This window comes from Tachysurus fulvidraco, chromosome 11, assembly GCF_022655615.1.
Source record: "Tachysurus fulvidraco isolate hzauxx_2018 chromosome 11, HZAU_PFXX_2.0, whole genome shotgun sequence".
In the NCBI taxonomy this organism is placed as follows: Eukaryota; Metazoa; Chordata; class Actinopteri; order Siluriformes; family Bagridae; genus Tachysurus; species Tachysurus fulvidraco.
The window spans coordinates 563135-579457 of record NC_062528.1 but is presented as its reverse complement, the minus strand read 5'-3'; the positions used below and the strand labels follow the sequence as shown (position 1 = coordinate 579457).

The 16323-nt window shown below is 43.6% G+C and overlaps 2 protein-coding genes and 1 long non-coding RNA gene across 4 annotated transcripts in view; 2 read left to right on the top strand and 1 right to left on the bottom strand.

Annotated features, from left to right (window-relative positions):
• The first annotated feature begins 79 nt into the window (after nucleotides 1-79).
• coq8b (coenzyme Q8B) lies at nucleotides 80-7609 on the top strand. The gene is made up of 15 exons (XM_027155525.2): nucleotides 80-233; nucleotides 1219-1397; nucleotides 1497-1829; nucleotides 2861-2927; nucleotides 3184-3255; nucleotides 3340-3459; nucleotides 4310-4395; nucleotides 5362-5502; nucleotides 5668-5749; nucleotides 5831-5924; nucleotides 6004-6145; nucleotides 6298-6405; nucleotides 6597-6662; nucleotides 6878-6964; nucleotides 7157-7609. The coding sequence occupies exons 2-15, from the start codon at nucleotides 1221-1223 to the stop codon at nucleotides 7448-7450; spliced, it is 1869 nt and encodes a 622-aa protein (XP_027011326.2). The 5' UTR covers nucleotides 80-233; nucleotides 1219-1220; the 3' UTR covers nucleotides 7451-7609.
• Nucleotides 7610-8035: 426 nt separating this feature from the next.
• LOC125145929 lies at nucleotides 8036-8731 on the bottom strand. Its single transcript, XR_007144408.1, has 3 exons — nucleotides 8559-8731; nucleotides 8363-8465; nucleotides 8036-8180 (listed from the first exon to the last, which is right to left on the bottom strand). It is a non-coding gene; the product is annotated as an uncharacterized LOC125145929 (long non-coding RNA).
• A 987-nt stretch (nucleotides 8732-9718) lies between these two features.
• The window catches only part of numbl (NUMB like endocytic adaptor protein), a 43881-nt gene continuing 37276 nt past the window's right edge, over nucleotides 9719-16323 (top strand). Inside the window, exon 1 of one of the 2 annotated variants that reach the window (XM_047820752.1) lies at nucleotides 9719-9977. The gene's annotated coding sequence lies outside the window, so the exon portion shown is untranslated. The remainder of the gene's footprint in view (nucleotides 9978-16323) is intronic. The other variant, XM_047820751.1, reaches the window with a different exon arrangement.

Genomic DNA, 16323 nt, shown 5'->3' with positions numbered 1-16323 from the left:
AAGGTTGTTTTACTAAAACCCGCCCCGTCTGGAGCTGTACACGTAACTGCCCGCCCTGCTTATAATATCATTGGCCAGTAGTTATTGTTGTTTGTCGTCAGGCGGATGACGGTGAATTTGGTTGGCTGCGCCGCACGTCCATCTCCATATGTATTTCCGGGTCCGGTAGCTGTGATCACACCGTGGCACGTCGGGAGCGTTAGAAGGACATAGTGTAACGTTTATAAACAGCGGTGAGTCGTTTCTCTTATGTGCATGTGCTGGTGTAGGTGGTTATTACCGGTTATAGAACATCAGTTAGTGATGGGATGCCGCTACAACTAGGGGAACTTTTGTGGTTAAAGAGAGTTGTTATAAATGCACCATATAGGACACACACATCTCACACACACACACACACACACACACACACACACTCATATCATAAAAACTCATATCATAAAAAACACGCACACATATCTCATACACACACTCATATCTCTCTCTTTCACGCACGCACGTACGCACACACGCACGCACACACACACACGCACGCCTGAATTTTACAGATCCTCACTAACACCGGAGTCTGAGCTCACTAACACCGGAGTCTGAGCTCACTAACACCGGAGTCTGAGCTCACTAACACCGGAGTCTGAGCTCACTAACACCGGAGTCTGAGCTCACTAACACCGGAGTCTGAGCTCACTAACACCGGAGTCTGAGCTCACTAACACCGGAGTCTGAGCTCACTAACACCGGAGTCTGAGCTCACTAACACCGGGGTCTGAGCTCACTAACACCGGAGTCTGAGCTCACTAACACCGGGGTCTGAGCTCACTAACACAGGGGTCTGAGCTCACTAACACCGGGGTCTGAGCTCACTAACACCGGAGTCTGAGCTCACTAACACCGGGGTCTGAGCTCACTAACACCGGAGTCTGAGCTCACTAACACCGGAGTCTGAGCTCACTAACACCGGGGTCTGAGCTCACTAACACCGGAGTCTGAGCTCACTAACAAACACACAATCCAACATCTACAGTCATGGCCAGATATTTTAGCAGTTATATAAATTTTGTGTTTGACAAAGTTTTCTGCTTCAGTATTTTCCCACATGTTTCTGTGCTAAATTTGTTAGTCCTTATGGTTGTGGATAAAGTTCTCCTTTCTTCATTGTTATTCCAGGCTTTCTGTAAAAGAACTTTAATAGAGTTGTTGCTTTCTCCTTACACCCAGTGATGCTGTCAGAGGTGTTCCAGGTGGTGAGGGGTGCCAGCAGGGTCGGTGCCGCCTTCGCCACCACGCAGGCCGAGCAGCTGAGGTTGATCGCCTGCAACTCCACGCTGGGAGCCGGAATCAAAGCTGCACAGGATGCAGTTGGGGCTTGGACCGGTACCATGATAAAGCAAGACAAGGTACATGGTGATCTGACTCGATGCTCCTGTGTTTTGATATAAATCACATTTTATTCTCTTGCAGTTTTGTTGCAATCATTTTGCTTGTATGTCGACCAGACGACTATGTCCGAGACAGAAGAGTTCCCGGACATCGAAGGATGGGACCAGATGGAGGACCACGAGGCAGCCAAATGGGCCGTGGGCTCAGAGCTCGCACCGGATACCTTGGGCAAGGAGGACATTTACCCTCCTGGAGGAACACCAGCAGGAACCAGCAGGAACCAGCAACTTAACCCTAACCCTGGACAAAGCACTCGGTTCCTGCATGTTTCAGCACCTTTTAATCACGTGAGGTTCGTTCATGACTCCGTTGTGGCCAGACTGAGTCCAGAGGACATTAAAAAGGCCAGGGATGTTAAACAGAGCGCCGCCCGTCCTGTTCGCCAGAAGGTGAGGACAGACATATGTATATAGTTCATGTCTTTGTCAAGGTGAAATTTATTAATTGGTTCATATTTTTCAGTATAGTCTGAATGTGACGTTCCTGTGACCCACGGTGATTGATTAATTTTGGCAACTTATCCATCTTTGGTATATTTTGTTCTGTAGCTAAATCAATCCCATTAAGAGCATTAATTAAGTAATTAATCCCTTGTTAGGGCTGGCCGATATGACTGCAAAATGTATCACGATATCAGTGCTTCATATCGGTCGATATCGATAATTGATCAGAATCCCCTCAGTTATTAAGACAGAATTTATAATATCCAAAAAAGTGCCATACCGGCGCGCTGACTTTTCCTCTTTTATTTACAATTTCCTCGCTCGCTGCGGCTCATTTTCTGCTCATCAGTCACCAGTTACTGTAGAGGAATCCAGCAGACCGGCAAGAGACGATAATATGGCACAACCAAACGTGATCCTGTTACATGATTGGCTGTTAGCGTGTCACTCCCTACGTTGCTAGGTTACCAGAGAGCGAGTGTCTTTGTTAATGCGACCAAACTCGCTTCGCGACCTCTGTTTTCTTCCGACAAAGAATAAAAAATATCCAACATTTTATCGAACACATTTTTTATTGATATCGATCACGTGTCTATCGCGATACATATCGTTATTGTTTTATCGCCCAGCCCTATCCCTTGCTCAGGATCAGTGCTGGATAAATGGATCTGTGGATAAAGATCCACAAACGGAGGATTAATGAACACAACGAACTGTTAAGAGTTTATTTTTTTATCTGTTTTCTCTAGACAGGTTGTTGGAAAGGCAACGTCTGTAATGGATGAGAAAATGAGACTATGTCTGCTTTTGTTTGCTCCAGTTCTCTGACTATAGTTAATATAGTGCCTGTAAGATTATTTTGGATGTAAAGAAAGCAGCTCCTCCTCACAATGTAAGATTACATTAGAAATGCAGTCTTGCAGTAGAGACGTTCGGATGATGTCATCGTTCCACCGAATAATCTGATTTCCTTTCAGCTAAGCGAGCGAGCTAAAGAAAGGAAGGTTCCTGTCACACGGATTAGCAGACTTGCGAATTTTGGGGGTGAGTACAGTATGTAGTTCACGGGGAGACGCCTGATGATCCGGAATTGAAATTTTACAAAAAAAAAAACAGAAGTCAGAGTTGTTGTTTTTTTTTTTTTACTTTAAGTTATTAAATGATTCTGAATTAAAACTCTAAAAACCCCAGACATGAATATAAAGTGAGTGAATTGTTTCCTGGTCATTATCTGCCCCTGGGTTATACAGCAGCTGCTTTGACCCCAGACAGCCCTCGTACTCATACTAGGCTCTTGCAGGTTTAGCTGTTGGACTCGGGATCGGTGCCATTGTTGAAGTTGCAAAGCAATCTTTTGGAGGCAAAAAATCCAGTATGTTCTTTTTTCTCTTCCACTTCTATCTCTGTGTTACTGTTGTGTTGCATTTTAAGATTTTGGGTGGGATTTGTCTGTCAGATACGGGTGCAGTGTTGGACTCTCCACTCCTGTCTGAAGCCAATGCTGAGAGGATTGTTAACACACTCTGTAAGGTGCGAGGAGCAGCGCTGAAGATTGGACAGATGCTGAGCATTCAGGGTACAGCACAAAAATCTGGTTCTCTTTTACCCCTTTTCCACCAGAAAGACCCGGGTGCTGGTTCAGAGCTCGTGCTGGTGCTGGGTCAAAGTTGGTTCCACTGGAGAACCTTCTAAGAACCGGTTCGCCTTTCCATCGGTTAGAGAGCATCACAGAGCCGAGTGTGACGTCACTGTATACGTGTCACGTTACACAGCGACGTTAGCGCAGCAGCGACAAACACAGACACAACAACAACAATGGTGGATGTTACTTTACTGTTAATGCTCATGGCTTTGTGAACCTACATTAACACCCAAACGCGGCGAATCCGACGTGTGCGTGCAGCTCCGTGTAATCTGTATAAACGGAGGTTGTGATGGAGAAAGTACTTAACGTTATTTTATCATTAACACAGAAAAAAGTTAGCCTTAGCATGTAGCTACCTACTATCATGTGTGCTGATAATGTATCACATCGCAGTAAAGTAAAAGTGTATTAAACATTAGCATACTTAAGGTACATTTATCAAATGCGCTAACAGTAGCTCCGCCCACAGCCCCGCCCACAGCCCTGACACAAGCGGTTATTAAGTCTAGACCAGCGACGTTTTGGTGCTACTTAAGAACCACTTTTCCTGGTTCAGACCCGGTGCTTTGGCGGTCGAAACAGAAAGAACTTTTTCTAAATTAGGCTCCGAACCTGCACTCAATCTGCCCCGGTGGCAAAGGGGCAATTACACACCTGCTCTTACAGTACGATGTGTGTTGATTATGTATTGAGCTTAATTTTGTTCCAGCTTGATCGAGTTTTAAGTCGTTGTGGCTGCTGTCAGTCAGTGCTAAAGTGAGCAATGTTTTTTTTTTTTTAGATAACAGCTTTATTAATCCACAACTACAGAAGATCTTTGAGAGGGTCAGACAAAGTGCGGACTTCATGCCGGCCTGGCAAACCACGGTAAGTTCCTTCATTTAAGCTGGTTTTATACTGTACAGTTTAATATAAAGGAATTGTAGTGAAATGAACACAGCTACAAAACATCTGAGACACCAACATGAGGACGGAGCAGGACATATGGACGTGTACGGTATCAGTAATGAAACCTGCATGAAACACAGTGCTTTTTTTTTAGGGCCTTTTTACACCCGGTCACTTCGTGTGTTGTCTCTGATCCGATCGCCGTCTGATTTGTTAAAACTGTCCCATTTACATCAGGACACATAAACGCGTCTCGGCGAATCGGATATCGATCCGATCTTTCTGCTCCCGCCCAAAATGCAAGTATATTTGCCCTCATTTCCGGGGTAATTGAAACAGAACACACTTTGGTGTCTGTGGTTTTCAGAACGCGATCAAAAAGAAGACATAAAAACTGGTTACGACGTTTGTTACAAAAAACAACATTTACTGTTTGCTGCGTTTTCGTTGGCGGCGGCAGCGCGTTTTAATCCCCGATGAGACGCCTGGGTGAAAGGTCACCTGCGAGTGACGTAGTTCCGTTTGGGAGGAGTTTAGCGCTGACGTATGTGGCTCGAACAACCACATTCATTTACACCTGTCCAGTTTCATCTGAAACGTGTCCCAGACCTCCTCCTGAAGGGGTTTGTACCGTCGGGTTTATATCCGTCTCGGAGGGCAGTTAGACCTGGTCTTTTTACCGTCGGGTAGATATCTGATCACAGAACACGCAGGAAGTGACCGGGTGTAAAAAGCCCCTTTGATGCTAATGTTTAAACATGAAGGAATTCACTGTCAGTAGAACTTTTTACACAATTTTAAACTGTTTTTAAACTTTTTACTGTTAAATCCATCTGTTCACCACAACGTTACCTGTTGCAGCTCACTGAGGGGTTAATAATCAGGTGTGTCTGCATTTGAGTTGTTCATGTTTCTCAGTTCGCCGTTGTGGTGAATGTTTTGTAGAAAGTTCTCGAGGACGAGTTGGGCCCTGGCTGGAAGGACATGCTCCTGTCATTTCAGGACAAACCCTTCGCAGCAGCCTCCATCGGTCAGGTGCATCATGGAGTCCTGCCCGATGGAAGAGAAGTGGCTATGAAGATCCAGGTACTGAGGAGGAGCGGACGAGGAACTGTGTGACCTTTACACCACCTCATGTTACTATATTACACTGCTGAACTGAGATGATATGAAAACCTCATTTTTTAAACAAAGAGAAGGTTTAAGATTTAACCAACTAGTAATCAGGACCGTAACCTTCTGACCTTACAGTATCCAGGCGTCTCAGAGAGCATTAAAAGCGACGTGAACAACCTGATGTCCGTGTTGAAGATGAGCGTGCCACTTCCTGAGGGTAAGAGAGGGAAACGCTTTCACGTCTTACATAACAAACGTCGGTGAGGGATCTGTGTGTGATCGTGGTTATTTGTGTCAGGTTTATTCGCAGACAGCAGCCTGGAGGTCCTTCACAGGGAGCTCGCCTGGGAGTGTGATTACAAACGAGAGGCAAATTGTGCAAGGCGCTTCAAGTAAGTCTAGTGACGCAGAAACGGCGTCTGCATGAACCCAGCGTTCAGAGCATCCAAACCTTTTATACGTCTCCTGCAGGACCCTGATGGAAGGAGACCCGATATTTAAAGTACCCGAGGTCATCGACGAGCTCACCACCTCTCGTGTCATCACCATGGAGCTGATTAACGGAGTCCCACTGGACAGCTGTACGGATCTGGATCAGGAGACCAGGAATAAGGTGAGAGAAATAACAGGTCCTTATCAGGTGACGTCTCGGCATATTATTTATTTTACTTAGTAAAGTGAGATTTGTTATTATACAGTGGTACCAGTCACTATAAAGATGAAGCAGCAGCTTGATCTGAAGTCTTGTGAATTTCTTCTCCACAGATTTGCTTCAGCATCCTGCACTTGTGTCTGCGAGAACTTTTTGAGTTTCGCTTCATGCAGACGGATCCCAACTGGTCCAACTTCTACTACAATGCTGAAGAGGACACGGTGAGCAGGTTTCCAAAGGAAGACATTTATTTATTTATTTATTTCTTTTTACCCCTCTGCAGACTTCACTGGTCTGGTGTTTTATTAAACACACAGCTCTGATCTTTGTTAATAGACTTCATGTGACACACCAAGACCTTTATTCAGTCTTACAGGAACATGAAGACATTTAACTCTCTTGTGTTTCACAGATTTACCTGTTAGACTTTGGAGCCTGTCGAGAATACCCAGAGTCCTTCACTGATGACTACATTGAGGTGAACAGATTAGTATTAGTGAAAAAAAGCTGTTTACACATTTACATCCCACGTGGTTTTATTTAACTGTGATTAAAATGGGAGTTTATAAAGTAGGAAACCTTTATTTTTATTAAATAATACTTAGATTATTCTCTCTTAATTTAATTGCTGTGTCTGTGTGTGTGTCTGTCTGTCTCTGTGTGTGTGTGTGTGTGTCTCTGTGTGACCACTAGGTGGTGCACGCAGCCTCAGTGGGTGATCGAGCCAGAGTCCTACAGAAGTCCATAGACCTGAAGTTCCTCACTGGTTATGAAGCCAAGGTGTGAGATCTTCACTCCACATTAAGAATCTGGACATTTCAGTTTTTAAATCATAATTTTATTGTTAATGATTTTACTGTGGACAAAATCACAGAATATATAAATACTGATGAAGTTTCTGTTCATTCTGGGATTTGGATTTTAGTTGTGAAGGTTAATTCCTGTACACAAACTCTTGTGTGTCCCTGGCAGGCCTTTGAGGAAGCTCACGTGGAGGCAGTGATGATCCTGGGAGAAGCGTTCGCCTCTTCAGGCGCCTTTGACTTTAGCACTCAGAGCACGACGCGTCGGATCCACAATCTGATCCCTGTGATGCTTCGTCACCGCCTCGCTCCTCCTCCAGAGGAGTCGTACTCGCTGCACCGCAAGATGGCCGGCTCCTTCCTCATTTGCTCCAAGCTACAGGCACAGATTCCCTGCCAAGAAATGTTCCTAAACATCTATAACACTTATAAACAGCGTCGCCAGGGTGCGGGTGGAGAATAGGCTCGGCCGAGGACCGTCTGGAGTCCGGCGTCTGGCGTTCGGGGAGATGCTTTTAGATGAACTTGAGTTTTCAGAACCGTGTTTGAATTTTTTATACTGAGTGTCCTGACTGATCAAGTTTAATCATAAATAAAGTGAAACCAAATCTGTGTTATGATATTTTTACTGTTTTGTGGATTATATTTTGTATCTATAACAGAATATCATCTTTCTGTTTATATGTTTTATTTATACTTTCTTCTGTCTTTTTTCTGTTCTTTATTTTCTTTTTATATTTTTCTCTTTCTTTCGTTTGTTCTTTTGGTTCTTTCCTTCGTTCTTTCCTTTTTGTTTATTCTTTGCTATTTTCCCGTATATTTATTTCTCCCACTCTTTTTCTTTCTTTCCATCCTTTTCCTTTTTTTTCTTCATGTTCCTGTCCCTCATCACACACTGTATTTCCATCAAGACATCTGAATCTAGTTCAGCAGTGAGCTCGAGGTATCCGAGAGTGTTCTCAGAACAATTGTTGAGTGTCTCAGTCTCATGGTTCATCTGCCACTCGTTGGTATGGTTCATCTTCAGTAAGCTCTTCGTCCCGCTCAGAGTGGTGTTGGATCTGGAGCCTATCCCAGTAGAGGTGTGTGTGTGTGTGCGTGCGCGCGCGCGTGCGCATGCATCCTGGACAGGACACACACCCATCTGATCCAACAGGAGAACCTCCAGAGGAAACGTGGTGAATCAGATGTCCCTGTGAGACGAATTATTTACTTCATTATAATTCTGCTAGTCTTCATTTCAGACATCTCAAAGCTTTAAACATCACAAAATATTTAGCTGAACTTTTAAACAGTTGGTAAAATGTGAAGAGGCTCATTGAAGGTCTTTACATAGGTTCTGCATTAGTCTGGTCCATGTGGTGGTATCACACACCTCTACATTATTCATCTCCTCAAACGCACCTCGTCTTCATCGGGAATGGAAACCTGATCACTCCTTTTTTTCACTGATCATCACCGCTTGACTCCGAGCACCACTGCATGATAAAACCATAGAGTTAAAATGTTAAAGACACAAATCCTTCTGCTTCCTTATTAGCAGTCGAAACCGTAAAGAAGGGACACAAAACCTGCCTGTGTGCTTTGGTGTAGTCCTGAAGGTTGTGTACGAGTGGAAATAAGTCATGTTTACACAATTACTTAGTAAGTTAATACACATTAGGGAACTGTAATTATTTCCCTCTCGTCTGCCGCCTGGACAGGATTTTTGAGCCCCTCTCCCTCCCTCACGCCAGTCAGTCTTTTAAAGACAAGTCCAAACTTTATCATGTCAAACATGAATATATAGTAGTACAAAAAGAGGAAGGACATAATGTGTGTGTGCGGAGCTTAATGCTAGTGTCTGCAGAAGATACCATGACTGTTATCATGAAGCAGGAAACCTCCCAGAGCAGTATTGTGTTTTTCATAACTTCTTTCATACAAAGCGTATTGTAGCAGAGCAGATGTGCCAGGGAGAGGAGGTTATGCTAAGGTCAAGGTATCTGTGTGTGTGTGTGTGTGTGTGTGTGTGTGTGTGTGTGTATGAGAGAGAGAGTGTGTGTGTGAGAGAGAGAAAAGAACATTGTGCTCTGTACAGAAAGTCTGCAACATTTTCAGAAAAGATGAAGTATTTTATACAATTATTCTCACAGGAACCTAATAAAATTGTCCTAATTCATAAATGTGAGGAATTCACTGTTGTGACAGAAAGATAAAGACTATTAAGATAAAACATTTTATAAAAGGTTTGATGAATAATGAATTACCTGCTCATTAGTGAGTTATAATCAGCCTGTGTATGTATAATGTACACTAGTGAGTTATAATCAGTGTGTGTATGTATAATGTACACTAGTGAGTTATAATCAGCGTGTGTATGTATAATGTACACTAGTGAGTTATAATCAGCTATATATATATATATATATATATATATATATATATATATATATATATATATATATATATATATATATATAATGTGTATAATCAAAATAGTGTTTTGGGTGTCTGTGTGGACCTTTAAAGAATGGACATTAACATTATCTACTGTACTGTTGCCACATTATTGACTGAATAGATGTATGAATGAGCGGGTGTACAGGTGTTCCTAATAAAGTGGACATCGACTATGAGTAATACAGCGTGTTATTCATTATTCTGTCCACTAGGTGGCAGCGTCCCGAGTTTGTAATGAACCACCACATCGGATCAGAGGGAAGAGGTTCATTTGCATAGGAGCGGTTCTAAGCCAATGGGGTTGTACGGAGGGCGGGGCCTGGCGGTGGGCGGAGCCTCTGCCGGAGCCTGGATCCTGCGCCAGTGGCTTCAGAAAAATAACAAAAGCCGTTGAATCGAAATCGGAGAAAAATCAGCCGCTATTTTATTATTTATTATTTTATTTATTCTCACGTGTGTTTACGTCTAAAAGTCTCGTTAACTCGGTTTATGTTCAGGCAAATCTGATCTAGATGCTGAAATCATCTCCCCTTTGGATTACACAAAAGGTAGTGTGTGTGTGTGTGTGTGTGTGTGTGTGTGTGTGTGTGTGTGTGTGTGTGTGTGTGTGTGTGTGTGTGTGATGTGTGGTGTGTGGTGCCCTGAAAGTACCCTTCAGTTCGGGTAAGTCTTCTGGACCCATCATGATTGTGCATGTGATTTGTGCTGTGTGACATGATGGTGTGAGGATGATGATGATGATGAAGATGATGAAGATGATGGAGGAAACACTGCATCCCATTTAGAAGCTCCTGCATCAGCATCACTGCAGCGAGTGCACTTTGCGCTGTGATGCTTTTCATTCTGAGTGATTTTAATGGGAACGCAGTTAAAAATCTATAACGTGTAGATGAATAGTGAGCCATCATCATCATCATCATCATCATCATCATCATCACGCCGTAGTCTGCTTTCTTCCTGTGTCGCTCTGCCTCACTGTTTAACTTTTTTAACTGATTGTGCAGACAAACCTGTAACAACAGACACTTTAGTAAGGAGCTGAATGTGGTCATTGTGGTGGATCCTGAGCTTTTCTCTCAGGAACGCTGGGAACGAGGACGGAATACACCCCGGATGGGACACCGGTCCATCACAGAGCACTATTCACACACACTCACACGTACGGAGACACTTTAGTGACTCGTTTTAGGAAACGTTTTTGGGAGAATTCAGAGGAAACGTGTATTTTTACACGTGTGTACTTTTATATTAAAGCCACTTTTAAGGAAGAAAATGAGAGAGAGAGAAAATGTTTAGATTAGATTAGATTAGATTAGATTAGATTAGAAATAACATGAGAATTATTAACAATCCAACAGGAAGGAAGACGTGTGAAAGATCATCTGTGGTGAAGCGTAATACGGCGAGGTGTGTGTTACACGCCACGTGTTACACGCCACGTGTACAACCGACAGGGTCCCGTAATCAGTGCTGAACATCTCAAAGCAAAGCTGGTGTGTTTATGAAGATCTACACAAACACCTAGAACTTTCTCTGAGATTAAACGGTGAACTGCGTGTCGTCTTCACTGCGGTCTTAAGTCTTTGTTCGTCTGGAGAACACGAGCGGACGTAGCAGCTGGAGCTACAAAAGCTCAGGGTCAAAGGGCAAGCAGGCAGTCGCAGGCACCGGAGGAGACGTCGCTCCCTTTGTAGGAATCAGGGTGTGACCTTCAGGAATGAGCAGTTGGCTGAACCATAGTGCATCATGACCCAAACATGTTCGCTAAACCACGGTTGGTTATTCGTGTCAGAAGTTAGCGCTTTTGTGCCACTCTGATGTCACACAGTGGAAATGTTCTTACTAATGTGATTATAATCTGTAATAACTGTAATAATGTGATTATAATCTGTAATATACGTGATAACAGGCAGGATTTAAAAACAAGAGAAATAAGAAATCTGGTGTCTGAAGGACTGGCGAGAGAGCTGCGAGGTTACGAGCGTGATGGTGTTGATGGAGCTGTATGAGCATGAAGGAAGTCGCTAATCTGTATGTGACAGTATGTCGACGAGGAAGAGAGAGAACTGGACAGATTAAATCCCTGCTGCGTCGCTCTTTAGGTAGAGATGAACTGAGGACAAACGATGAGTTCATCTCAGTATCTTCTGCTTTCCACCTGAGACCTGAGATTTTATATATATTATATATTATAGATAATAAACCTGTTATGTCGCTGAAGATCCCATTTTTATTTGTAGACTCAGTAAGAAGCATGTAGAGATGTTCACCATCATATTAATCATTTATCTTCTGTAAGCACTTACAGTAAGCAGCTGGAGCTCTGGACATGATCTGGGACGTCTCCTTCATTCAGCAGGCTTGTGTTCTGAACGCTGACTGCTGAAAACCTGCTCCATCATCTCCATGTATCCATGTGCTCCATCATCTACACCTCCCATGCTGCTGAGTCTTAATCTGCACGTTCCTGTGATGAGCTGTTGAATCTTTACCTTTAATGACCGTCTATTTTTGTGCCTATGATCCGAGTCTATTTCGGTTCCTGCTGATGTTAATTACAGCTTTATAAAGTGATCGTTGAAGATAGAGTGATAGTGATAGAAGAAGAAGAAGAAAGAAAGAAGAAAAGAAAAAACAACAAATGAACATAAAACCTGGTGTGTGTTTGTTGCAACTTTTATCTTCTGATGGGTGTGTTTCTGAGAGGACTTCCAGAAATCTGGCAACCCGACCCAACTACTCCAAACGTGTGACTGTGTGTGCTTATGGTGCTCTGTGACGGTTTGTGGTGTCATTCAGTGTGATTCCCATCTTCAGTCAGTATTCAGGGCTCCAGCAGAGCGCTGAGGAGGACAACGTGCTTAATGATGATGAATAAATGTCACCATGTGGAAGTGTTTGGTGGACCTGATGTTAGCAGACACAATAACAGAGAATAAGAAAGTAGCTGTAGTGATGTTTGTGTGTGTGTTGTGTGTTATGTGTGTGTTGTGTGTGTGTTGTGTGTGTGTGTGTTAAGTGTGTGTGTTGTGTGTGTGTGTGTCAGAGTCATGGGGCGTGTGTTATGTGTGTGTGTGTGTTATGTGTGTGTTGTGTGTGTGTGTCAGAGTCATTGGGCGTGTGTTAGGTGTGTTGTGTGTGTGTGTGTGTCAGAGTCATTGGGCGTGTGTTATGTGTGTGTTGTGTGTGTGTGTTGTGTGTGTGTGTTAAGTGTGTGTGTTGTGTGTGTGTGTGTCAGAGTCATTGGGCGTGTGTTATGTCTGTGTTGTGTGTGTGTGTGTGTGTTATGTGTGTGTTGTGTGTTATGTGTGTTGTGTGTGTGTGTGTCAGAGTCATTGGGCGTGTGTTAGGTGTGTGTTGTGTGTGTGTTATGTGTGTGTTGTGTGTTATGTGTGTTGTGTGTGTGTGTGTGTCAGAGTCATTGGGCGTGTGTTAGGTGTGTTGTGTGTGTGTTATGTGTGTCAGAGTCATTGGGCGTGTGTTATGTGTGTGTTATGTGTGTGTTGTGTGTTATGTGTGTGTTGTGTGTGTGTCAGAGTCATTGGGCGTGTGTTAGGTGTGTTGTGTGTGTGTGTGTGTGTCAGAGTCATTGGGCGTGTGTTATGTGTGTGTTATGTGTGTGTGTGTGTGTTATGTGTGTGTTGTGTGTGTTGTGTGTGTGTGTCAGAGTCATTGGGCGTGTGTTATGTGTGTGTTGTGTGTGTGTGTGTTATGTGTGTGTTATGTCTGTGTGTTATGTGTGTGTTGTGTATTATGTGTTGTGTGTGTGTGTGTCAGAGTCACTGGGAGTGTGTTAGGTGTGTGTGTTGTGTATTATGTGTTGTGTGTGTGTGTGTGTGTGTCAGAGTCACTGGGCGTGTGTTAGGTGTGTGTTGTGTGTGTGTGTGTGTCAGAGTCACTGGGCGTGTGTTAGGTGTGTGTTGTGTGTGTGTGTGTGTCAGAGTCACTGGGCGTGTGTTAGGTGTGTGTTGTGTGTGTGTGTCAGAGTCACTGGGCGTGTGTTAGGTGTGTGTTGTGTGTGTGTGTGTCAGAGTCACTGGGCGTGTGTTAGGTGTGTGTTGTGTGTGTATATGTGTGTGTGTGTGTGTGTGTGTGTCAGAGTCACTGGGCGTGTGTTAGGTGTGTGTGTGTGTGTGTGTCAGAGTCACTGGGCGTGTGCAGCACTAGTTGAGTTCAGAGGACACCATTTAAAAACAACAGACCCCCACCCAGAGGTCCCAGTGAGACTCTGCTCACACTGTCAGCAGCACTCGGAGCTGTAGCTTTGAGCTCCATCCATCTGTCGTGCTGATGAACCTCCCACTTTTATCTGACAGCCGAACTCTTCATCCGTCTGTGTACTGAACACTGAACACACACGAGCACACGGTCTTATCAGGGGGCTGAGATGTGTGTGTGTAGTTAAAGCTCCATGTGTTGGAAGTGAATCTTTCTGTCAGGATCATTTCCTGTTATCCATCGTCGTGTCTGATCATAAGGTTCCTGAGAGGTTCCTGCACCGCTGGTCCACATGTCTGCTGCCCAGATGTGGGAATGTGGGGAAGCTTACATAGGAAATGTGCTGAATGGTAGATACTGAGATAATGTGTGTGTGTGTGTGTGTGTGTGTGAGAGAGAGAGAGAGAGAGAGAGAGAGAGAGAGAGAGAGAGAGAGAGAGAGAGAACAGAGAGAGAGAGAGAGAGAGAGAGAGAGAGAGAGAGAGAGAGAGAGAGAGAGAGAGCGAGCACTGATATCTCTCTGACCTGACGTGACATCTGTGTGTGTCTGCATCAGTGCTGCCCTTTTCTTACACGTGATCACTCGCAAACAAATACATTCATTGTGTGTGTCTGTTTGTGTGTGTGTGTGTTTGTGTGTGTATGTTTGTGTTTGTGTGTGTGTGTTTGTGTGTATGTTTGTGTGTGTGTATGTGTGTGTGATTGTGTGTGTCTGTGTGATTGTGTGTGTATATGTGTGTTTGTGTGTCTGTTTGTGTGTGTTTGTGTGTGTGTTTGTGTGTGTATGTTTGTGTTTGTGTGTGTGTGTGTTTGTGTGTATGTTTGTGTGTGTGTTTGTGTGTGTATGTGTGTGTGATTGTGTGTGTGTGTGTGTGATTGTGTGTGATTGTGTGTGTCTGTGTGATTGTGTGTATATGTGTGTCTGTCCGTGAGTGATTGTGTTTGTGTGTCTTTGTGTGATTGTGTGTGTGTGTCTGTGTGATTGTGTGTGTGTGTCTGTGTGTGATTGTGTGTGTGTGTCTGTGTGTGATTGTGTGTGTGTATGTGTGTGATTGTGTTTGTGTATATGTGTGTGTATGTGTGTGTGATTGTGTGTGTCTGTGTGATTGTGTGTGTATATGTGTGTTTGTGTGTGTGTGTGTGTGTATATGTGTGTGTTTGTGTGTGTGCAATGTGTGTTTGTGTGTGTGATTGTGTGTGTCTGTGTGATTGTGTGTGTATATGTGTGTTTGTGTGTGTGTGTATGTGTGTGTGCGTGTGTGTGTTTGTGTGTCTGTGTGTGTGTGTATATGTGTGTGTTTGTGTGTGTGCATGTGTGTGTGATTGTGTGTGTCTGTGTGATTGTGTGTGTATATGTGTGTTTGTGTGTGTGTGTATGTGTGTGTGCGTGTGTTTGTTTGTGTGTCTGTGTGTATGTGTGTGTATGTGTGTATGTTTGTGTGTGTGTCTTTGTGTGATTGTGTGTGTGTATGTGTGTGATTGTGTGTTTGTATGTGTGTGTCTGTCCGTGAGTGATTGTGTTTGTGTCTTTGTGTGATTGTGTGTGTGTCTGTGTGTGATTGTGTGTGTGTGTCTTTGTGTGATTGTGTGTGTGTGTCTGTGTGTGATTGTGTGTGTGTGTGTGTCTGTGTGTAATTGTGTGTGTGTGTCTTTGTGTGATTGTGTGTGTGTATGTGTGTGATTGTGTGTTTGTATGTGTGTGTGTCTGTCCGTGAGTGATTGTGTTTGTGTCTTTGTGTGATTGTGTGTGTGTGTCTGTGTGTGATTGTGTGTGTGTGTCTTTGTGTGATTGTGTGTGTGTGTGTCTGTGTGTGATTGTGTGTGTGTGTGTCTGTGTGTGATTGTGTGTGTGTGTCTGTGTGTGATTGTGTGTGTGTGTCTGTGTGTGATTGTGTGTGTGTGTGTGTGTGTCTGTGTGTGATTGTGTGTGTGTAGCGGCAGGATGAATTGTGTGTATTATATTAGTGTGTGTTTGTTCATATCCCATGATGCACACAGTAGTGTGTGTAAGCTGCTTATCATCATTATTACACCTGTATGTATGAGGACGTCACTGTGCAGTAAAATGTCTCATGTGGAGTCACTTCATGTCTCTGTAATGTGGACGTGAGGAGCCGTTATTTATAATCATGGTCTCGTGAGACTCGATCTGTGACTCGATCCCTTTTACTCAGAATAGTTCTGCTCCATCTAACCCCGGGTCAGAGAGTTGTTTTTATAAAACTAATAAAGTTTTGTGTTTGTGTTCGTTTGAAACGTTCGTTTGCATATTTCACATTTCACTTTTCCTGATGACCTAAAATCAACACGTGAGTTAGCTGACACAAGGTTAGCGTGAATATACGTGGCTAGCGTAACACAAAGCTGGCGTAACACAAAGCTAGCGTAACACAAAGCATAACACAAAGCTAGTGTAACACAAAGCTAGAGTAACACATAGATAGCGTAACACAAAGCGTAACACAAAGCTAGTGTAACACAAAGCTAGAGTAACACATAGATAGCGTAACACAAAGCGTAACACAAAGCTAGCATAACACAAAGCTAGCGTAACACATAGCTAGCGTAACACAAAGCTGGCGTAACACATAGCTAGTGTAACACAAAGCTAGCGTAACACATAGCTAGCGTAACACATAGATAGCGTAACACAAAGCGTAACACATAGCTAGCGTA

Bases quoted from the DNA above. Each gene is read 5' to 3' on its own strand.
- coq8b (XM_027155525.2), top strand. From the start codon at position 1,221: ATGCTGTCAGAGGTGTTCCAGGTGGTGAGGGGTGCCAGCAGGGTCGGT. The intron at 3,256-3,339 runs GTATGTTCTTTT...TTTGTCTGTCAG, and splicing joins TTTTGGAGGCAAAAAATCCA to ATACGGGTGCAGTGTTGGAC. The intron at 6,965-7,156 runs GTGTGAGATCTT...TGTCCCTGGCAG, and splicing joins TCACTGGTTATGAAGCCAAG to GCCTTTGAGGAAGCTCACGT.